Source organism: Centruroides sculpturatus, unplaced genomic scaffold (genome assembly GCF_000671375.1).
Source record: "Centruroides sculpturatus isolate CEXI.00-Female unplaced genomic scaffold, Cexi_2.0 scaffold423, whole genome shotgun sequence".
Lineage (NCBI taxonomy): Eukaryota > Metazoa > Arthropoda > Arachnida > Scorpiones > Buthidae > Centruroides > Centruroides sculpturatus.
Genome location: NW_019384765.1, coordinates 79,695 through 89,614, shown reverse-complemented (window position 1 = coordinate 89,614; position 9,920 = coordinate 79,695). Strand labels below are relative to the sequence as shown.

The 9,920-nt window shown below is 26.9% G+C and overlaps 1 protein-coding gene across 1 annotated transcript in view; it reads left to right on the top strand.

The window, feature by feature from the left end:
- The window catches only part of LOC111628902 (muskelin-like), an 82,656-nt gene continuing 72,736 nt past the window's right edge, over positions 1-9,920 (top strand). The window contains exons 1-2 of the mRNA XM_023372759.1: positions 1-105; positions 7,113-7,182. Coding sequence (XP_023228527.1) covers positions 29-105; positions 7,113-7,182 — 147 coding nt within the window. The 5' untranslated portion in view covers positions 1-28. The remainder of the gene's footprint in view (positions 106-7,112; positions 7,183-9,920) is intronic.

Sequence of the window (9,920 nt, the reverse complement as noted above, 5' to 3'; positions counted from 1 at the left end):
CGGGAATCCATGAACGGCTCTCCCGAAAATGGCGTCGTCTTCTTTAAGAAAATTAAATTTTTCAATTCATCAATGGTCAAGTTACTCAGCGAATTATTTGCCCGAGTAAGTAGATGCTTTTATAAAATTAGAAAAGGAAAGAATATAAATTTTAAAACCAACAAATCGCTATTTTTAATTTCTCGACAAAATTGAAAATAAACTATGACTAATTAGGCCTAAATTCGTTTTTTTAAAATCTCCCCAATGTTTATTTTTTAAAATATTAATTAATGTGCCTTATTTTGACTCTTAAAAAATTCTATTCCTTTGTTTTATTTCTAAATAAAATTTTAAATGTTATTTATTACATTGTATTTTTATTTGTTGTGATCTGTTGGTTCAAAAATAATCATTCTGTTAATACTCTTTGAAGTTGTATAACAGCAAAATAAAAGAATTACAATTACCATGTAAATGAGTAAAGGTTACTTTTAGGTAACTTTTGCTTATATATGAACAAATTACCTAATAGTAACTTCTACAGACTACATTTGATTGAGTTAAGATTTGAAATTCTGCTGGTGTAGTAGATGATGGTGATTAAACTAGTGGTGTGCAGTCTGTGGAAGTGCCCCTTTCTTTGTATTTTCTAAAATATTAATACATATTGTGTGATTATTTTCATAAACAAGTTCTTAGATACATTGACATGAAGCAAAGATATATCTTAGAATTAAAATACATAAACTGTTTATTTTGTCATTTCCAGTATTTGTTTATAATTTTTATGGAAACATGGCTTCCTTAGCATCAAATGTCACCACATGCTGCTGTTAAACTTCAAAGGAGTCAGTTTCTTCACTCAAGAGGAATCTTTAGCTAATATAAGATTGCACTTACTTTATTTTGTTTCCTGATCATTCCTGATAATGATTCATTTTTTGGCATGAAAGCAGAATTGTGAAGAAATGGACTCTTGGATAAAAAAAATGTTTTAGAGTTTAAACAATGTCTTCTATGATACCTGCAGAAAAATATGATTTGAAATTCCATAAATGTTCTAGATTTTGAATTAAGCAAAAGAGTAAACAATGTATAATCAGTTTAAATGTACAGTTTGCTTTTATAAACTTTGAAGCATTACATTCAAATGTTTTATACTATATTTTTGATGATTTTTTTTTATAATGGTTGAGTTTTTTTACTTATTAGAAGAAATAGCTACTTTTACATAACTACATTTGTTTGAATTTGTAAAAGTAATGTACTTCCATTATCATCAAAAAGGATCATCATATAAGATAAAGATTTGATATTCAAATATTGTTATTTTTTTTTAAATCAGTGAACCACAGAACCATTTTATTATAATAAATTTACAAGTAATGCTTAATTCAAGAGCTTTTGAACTATATTTGAATATTAGCAGTTGTATTAAAAAAATTTAGCATTCTAAGAATATTTACTGTTCAAAAAAGAGTTGTTCATGAAGTGATACTGACAATCATTGAATGTGAAGTTGAAAATGTATTATAAATAAAATTAATCAGATTTTGAATTAAAAGTGTTAGTTGTGTGTTTTTATTATTATTATTATTATTATTTTGACAATTTCTTCATCAAGAAAATTTCAAATAATAGATGAGAAATAAAGATGGTATTTTAGAGAGTAGAATGAGATTTTTTTTTTTTAACTAAAATCTAACAATTCTTAGAATTTAACATTATTTTTTACTTAAAAAAGGTAAATTGTGTAGTTTAAAAAGTTGACTTAGAATTAGTCTTACAATTTTTTTTTTTTAACTATAGAAGACAAAATATAGTTTTTAGAAAAACAAACAATTTTATGCTTAAGATAACTACTGTAGTAGTAATATAATTTTGACTGCTTTTATAAACATTTCTAATAATTTTTCTGCTATTTATTGTTGCTGTAAAAATCCCATAAAGGTATAAAAATGAATACTCTATAAAATATGCACTTATCTTTAAACTTTTCAGAATGTTTTATATATCTACTCTAAATCAGCTTATAAATTTTCTCACCATTTATTTTTAATAATACAGATATAAGTTTTATTGTAAAATTTTCTTTAAATATTTTGTGGGTTCTGATTGATTGATTGAATTAATTAAATTTAAGTTCTAAAAATGTATAATATTTTAAAATTAGGACATAAAAATATCAGTTGTGAAGTACATAGATATGAGAATATGTTAATATTGATATCTATCATAATACCATATAACTATTTTTATGTTTTAGAGACTTGGGATTTCATATTTTAAGTTTCAGGAATTCTCAGTGCTACATAATTTTAATGATGAAAATTATTTTTAGATACAGTATTTATATTTTGATATGTTTTATTGCCATTTTAATATATGTATTCAATTAATTAATTATAGGTTTTAAATTAAAGTTAAAAGCTTTGTTATAACAAATTTATTTTGAATTAATTCATACAAAATACAAATATAAGCATAAATGAAAGCATAAATTTAATTAATTTAAGCATAAGTCAAAATAAACAAAGACTAGCAAAAAAATTAACACGAGGCAGATGCAATAAATAAGGTTACTAATGCTGTTTATGAAAAATAACTGTTATCAAGGTTGAGACTAATATCAATGAAAGAGTATATAGTAATGAAGCCCTGCACCAATAGTTATTCCTGCAGGGGTCATTTTCTTTCACTACATCTAGATCAGGTGAGATCCATTGCAGCATTACAGGTTATATGCACAATTTTGGGAGTTGTACATGTTGCTATAAAAAGCTTGGGTTTATGTGGTTTGGGTTTAAAAAGTTTATGTGGCTCATCTGTGTTTGACTTTTCTTGAACTCTTGAACCGACTTATAAGCTTTTTGCAGTGATATGTATTACTCTCCAGATTGTACCATACATAATCTTGCAATGGATCTCAATAACTCAAATATATAGTGAAATTCCATTAGCATGGCATTCGATACGTCAGCATGCCCAGCTTGTGTTTGGGGGAGTGCACTGGTTATTCATCTGTATTTATATGTAACTAGGTAGCCAGTTAATTAAAACTAAAAATAATAATTTAATTTAAATTTAAAAAAAATTTAAACTTTGGTTTTTATACTGAAATAGAAACAAAACTGAAACTAAAATTAAAAATAAAATTGAAATTAATTAATTAATTAAAATTAAATCAATTGAAACATATTTCAAAAAGTGTAGATAAAGTACTTGTTGTTTGTCTTAATTGATTTGATTATATTTCATTCAGGCAGTCAGAGTTGAGTCTCTGTTTATAGCACTTCTTTGTAAAGTGTTAGTTTCAATTTTGGTTTTGGCAATGACAGAACATTTTGCTTTTAATATGTAAAATATATAGAGTATAGATATATAGATATAAAATATAGAGTAGATATAGATAAAAGTGTACAAAGCACAAAGTAAGATTCTAGTTAGTATGTTCTTGTTTCAAACTAACCAAGTGTAGAAAGGAATAATCTGGAAAAATTGAAACAGTGTGTTAATTAAACAATCATAAAAGGCTGATTTGTACAGTTTTACATGCAAAGATATGTAAAATTTTGTCCAGTGAATTGAAAAAACTGGAAAAAATTTCATCATCCAGTAAGTCAGCATATTTGATAAACTGGCACCACATTGGTCCTGACAATGCCAGGTTAACAGATTGTCACTGTAATGCCTTTGGTTGTCAAAATCAAATAACAGCTCATTGTTTAATTCTGGTGTGGTTTGACATGGGTGACAATTTTTTAAATGGTATAGTGAATGCAAATGCCATCTAGTATGGATGATTATTGGTGCAGGGCTGTATTTATACTTTTTCAATATTATTAATCTCAGTCTTGTATAATACATTATTTTTCTTTAGCAGTGCTACTGACCTTATTTATTAAATCTGTGTCATTATAATCATTATTAATTATCTATAACAAAAAACATATCAAAATGAACTTATATGAAATGTAAACAAAATGTTTGTTTAATTAATGAGCTGCCTAAAGAGGAAGATAATTGTGTGTTGAGTGAACTGACTTGGAGGGAGTGAGTATAATATATATATATATATCTGTTGTCTATGACTTCTTTGTTCTACTTCATTTATAGTTATTTTAATCATATAAAGTAGTGATGTAACGAATATTCGGTTACTATTTGGTATTTGGCCGAATACTGAATATTTAATCACTATTTGGCCGAATACCGAATACCTAAAAACAGAAGTAAGAAATAACAAAAACTCAGTAAATTAATCATTTTGGTATTTAGATTTAATGTTATCGGGTTAGNTGTTGAGTGAACTGACTTGGAGGGAGTGAGTATAATATATATATATATATCTGTTGTCTATGACTTCTTTGTTCTACTTCATTTATAGTTATTTTAATCATATAAAGTAGTGATGTAACGAATATTCGGTTACTATTTGGTATTTGGCCGAATACTGAATATTTAATCACTATTTGGCCGAATACCGAATACCTAAAAACAGAAGTAAGAAATAACAAAAACTCAGTAAATTAATCATTTTGGTATTTAGATTTAATGTTATCGGGTTAGTGTTGTTTGTTTATATTTATTTATAACTTATAATGCACAAAATAAAAAAGAAAATAATATTAGTCACATGTATTCACAATTTATAATTACAAAGATCAGCACACGTACAGTACACACCTATTTGTTCGAGAATCGTTGCACACATCTGAGGGTCTGATCCTGCCTATCCTTTTTTTTAAGCGCTCGTCTTTGTTCTTCGCTTTCTCTTTCCTCTATCGCTCTAATCCACGTATGCCTGTGCATACATCATAGTACACACTCACGATACTTTCAATTTGTCACTTTTCCGTCATGGATTCCCCATTTTATAATTACGTGACTCAAAGCCTGGTGATAACGGAGAAAAGAGACAGACAGGACGTCGGTATAAGTCACAGTTATGATTTCACAGATTCGAGACAACTTGGTAGCCTGAACGGCCCCAGGCTTTCGCCCGTGCACGCTAAGTGACTTTCATTGCAAGCATTTAGCTTTCCGTTCCAAAGCCTATCACAACAATTGTTTGGCATTGACAACCACGAATTTCGCGCGAATAAGCTGCCTCGAATTGTTCGATTATGTTATCAACTCAATTTCATATTTATTTTCACATTTTCACTTTGTAATCCTTCTCTGTTCTTTTTCCGTTATTTACACGTGTAGGTCATTTCATTGTTATCCACATTTGATATCATTTATCACATACAGTACTACCATGACGCTCTTGTCTGTCCGCTACAACTGTCAAGAATTAACGTGATTGACGAAGCACAGTGACAATCAATCAATATCATTTATTAGATACTATAAATAGTACATTCCCAGTACCACATAGCATTGCCGGGATTCGATACAGAGAAATACAATAACATTAAATTGGTAATATGTGTACATAAATGGTTATAATAATTGATCAAATATTAAAATATTAAAGTAATACAGTGCATAGTTACAATAGGAAGAGTAAATCGGTGAGTATATACAGATACAATATTTATAATACAATTCGATATTTATAATACAATATATGAAACAGATTGATGTAACATTTACATTAAAGAAAATACAGGATATATACAATATATTGCACGTGTTACACGTTAAAAGAAGCATAGTGACAGCGGGCCAATAGAGAGCAGGGTCCTTGCCATAATGTGCTTTGCGCGCCAATTTTCGTACGTGCGTTAATCAAGCCGAAAAGTTTGGCCGAATATTCGGTATTCGGCCTGAGGCCGAATATACTATTCATTGCAACACTAATATAAAGATATTATTGTACAGGCATTTCCCATTTAACATCAGTAATCCATTTTTAAAAATCAGATGTTCTGCATGAAATTTTAACTATTTTCTATTATTTTAAATACTATAACATAATAATCAAATCAAAAATTTACGAGTAATACAAGCTAATAAATAAATATATATATATAAGTCACAATCAAACACTATCATTTTAAAATTGAAAATTCTTAAAACATTGTTTTCTTATCATTAAATATTAATGTGATTGTTAATAAACATCTGCTTTATATGCAGGTGCACCATTTAAACAATCCTATATGCATTAATGTATCAGTTTGTATTTCTTACCATAAATATTACAGTTAAGATGTAGCATAGTAATAAGGAGATCTGTTAGAAAAAAGTGCACACAAAAATTTATAATAGAAAACATGGAATATAAATTGCTATACATTTAAAAAAAATTTCTGATAATTTTGTAAATTATGTAATTGATTGACTATATACAAAAGTATGTTTAGATTTTCTGTTCTATGAGGTATTGGTAAGATGTGATATCTCTACCAGTTCTAGCAACATCCAAGATGCAAATCTTGTTTGTTGACATTTGGTACATTTTCAAAATGTCTACATGACTGATGTTCTGCCAATGGTATTTTGGAATGTAACTTGAGACTTTCACACATGGTTTCGTTACTGTTGTATGGCATAAAAATAAATTTTTCTTCTGAAAGCATTGAAAAACATTGTATTTAGAGATGTTTGTGTTATATTTAACAGAAAAACAAATCAACATGTAAAGTAACAAAAATACATTAATTGAAGTTATTAAATAGTTTCAGTGATTTGTAATAAATTTTAATCAACTTCTATGATACAATACTCAATATACTGAAACTAAAAATTATGATAAATGGTATAGTGAATGCAAATGCCATCTAGTATNATTTTTCTGTTTCACATTTATAAATTTAATTTTATAGTTTTGAGTTTTGTGCTGATTTTTCTGAAACTCAGACTTGAAGTTTTTCAGGAATTCAAGAGACAGAAATCTTATTACTAAAGAATATAATTTATTGTAACAGGAATTAAGATACAGGAGTTCAAATACCGAAATATTTGAACTCCTGTATCTTAATTCAAATACCGGGATATATTTTGACTATTTATAAATAACAGACAAAAGCAATGCCAAACATTGAAACATTATAAATTGAGAATTATATGAATGTATTTCTTTTAGTTAATAGAATTTTGAAAAATTGAATTTATAAAAACATTAACTTATATGAAATTTTTAATTATCCATTGTAATTAGAATTTTATTTTTTTTTCAGGAATATTATATGGGATAAACCTAATGATCAGTCATCAAGATGGTCATCAGATTCCAATAACCCACCACAGGTAGATTCTGATGAAATTCATAACCTAAATAATAAGATAATGAAAATTGTGTTAATACAAACAAATATTAAAAATATCTTTATGTACATATTATTTTTTCATTTTATACAGAATGAGGAAATAATATATAATCAAAGTATAGTAATATTAAATTATATATATATTTTATAATATAATAGAGAATTAAACTTAAGAAGTATTTAGAACATGCTTAACCAACTGTTGTAGTAAGTGCATTGAAGGTTGTTCAAATGTTTTAGGATTACTTTCTGTGTAAAAATAATCTTAGTATCTGAATAATACATTAATAATTTGATATCATTCCAATTCAAAATATAAAATGCTCAACAATGTTAATACACATATCTGGTTAACTCAGTATTTACTGTATATGAAACTGTTGGAATATTGATATTTATTGAAATGTATGCCAAGCTTATATGTTGCACCTTTTATATATTCTAATAATTGTAATTACTTTACCATACATAACAATGAAATATAATATGGATCTGATTTCTCTAAATCTACAATGATATAAAGTCCTATATATAATTTCAACTAAAATGGCTGATGGTATTTTTGCACAAGTAAAAATATAAAAGAAACTAAGTTGTTTTCATGCTTTGGTCATGTCCAAACCAGAAACAAAAGTCTTCCTTTGCATAGATACCCTTTTATTAGAGGCTAATGGTTCTTTCTGAGAAGGAAAACTGTTTTGTTCCTAGTGATTGGACATGACAGAAGTGCGAAGACAACTTTGTTTCTTCTATATTTTTAATTGTATAAAAATCTAGTGTCTTCATAGGATTGTTAGCATTTATCAAAATTTGTCTTAGAACCTGCATTAGCAAATTATGATTTGATAAAAACTAATTCATTTTTTTTTAAATGACAGAATGTACTATACTTACTACTAATGATTCACTCACAGTATATAGTCAGATGCAAGGCTGTGTGCAAAGTAGCTTCAAATGAATTTAGTATATTGAAAGATAGTTGCCCAAAATCAGTGTATAAATTTTAAACTAGATTCTGATCTAATGTGGATATGATAAAAATAAGCTGTTAAAACAGATTTGTATCTCAATAGACTGTTTTTTTATGAAAATTTTATAGTTGGAAAGATATTCATTCTGTTCAATAAGGAACAGAATTATCATCAGATCCATTCTAGATTAATGGATCTGTTGATAATTTAACCAGAATGCAAAAACTGGTGATTTTGTAGGAACTATTTTTGTAAGTAGACTTCCTGTTCAATATAAAACAATTGTTGTTAATAAACTTCAAAATATTTCAAGTCAAAAGAATTTGATAGATCTGAAAATGCTTGCTAAATAATAAATGTTGTAACTATTATCATTGCATCAAAATTATAATGGAATGGAAATAGTTTTATGAAAGTAAATGAATATCTGATAAACTTTCTTTAATACATTGCTTGGCTTTAGAGATGATTAAATAACCAGTGATAGTCTAGTTTAAAAAAGAGAGAAATGTTTTTTGCAAATAGTAGAATAGATAGTATCTCTCATGATTAATCTGATCTAAGAAGTTAATCTGACTCAAGAATTTTCAGCTTGAAGAATACATTTAGGAAGAATCAATGTTGCCTCATAGTAGTAAAGAGAATAATACTAGCTATAAATTTCTTAATTTTAGAGATAGCCAAGAATTTTCAAATAAGGACAATATTGTTTACAATGCTTTAATAATAGATTGAAAAGTTTAAATTAATACAAATCATGAATTGTTTTATACTGTCCAATAGAAGCAGTTCAAGATCATTTTATAAAATAAATTCTTTAAGAACTCTTAGATGTTAAAGATATAGAACAAGGATGACTGTGTAATATGTCTACATGCTTCATAGAAGGTAAACAAAATGTTGATAAGAAATCTATAGTTCATGTATATTCAGTTAATGTTTATTTTATGTTATTGATGAGAAAATAAAAAAATTCAGTCAATTGCTCATTAAGCAGTTTAATAGGAAGATAAAATAATATATTACTGCATCAGTGTTATTAATTCTTGCTGTTTTAACATGTTAATTATTGAAGGCTGTTAGACATTAATTGTACAGTAGGACACCGCATGATGTGGGGGATGCGTTCCTAGGTGACAAAGCGCTAAACGAAACAGCGTTAAATGAGGTAATTTTAACATATAGTAAATAGGGATAGGGGAACACGCGACCCGAAAATAAACAAATTTTACTTTAATTTTAACTTATTTTTATATTAATTTGTATAATAATATATGTTAAATAACACATATGCACATAGAAACTTATAATAATACATTACAGGTATACCTCGATTTACGTCGTTTTGAGTTACATCATTCCCGATTATACGTTGTTTGTCAAAAAAGTATATGGAAAAATAAAAATCAAGTTTAAGTCATTTTATTCGACTTTACGTCTATCCGCCACAAATATTGAAGTTGTAATATCACTAGAAAAGCATTTAAAGCACATAAAATCATATTAAAATATATACATTTACAAGTATGTACTGTATTTACAGTATCTGCATTTGTAAATTTAGATTACTTTTTTCTGTACTATATTAAAAACTAAAATTTATTTGTTTGTAAGCTTAAAATAGATCCTTATTAACCATATATTATTAAAAATGCATTAATAAATAAAATACAGAACCGGAAATGGCAATTTATGGTTTAGCCTAGTGACAAGTAGATTTGGAGACAAGTAAATTCGACTTACGTCG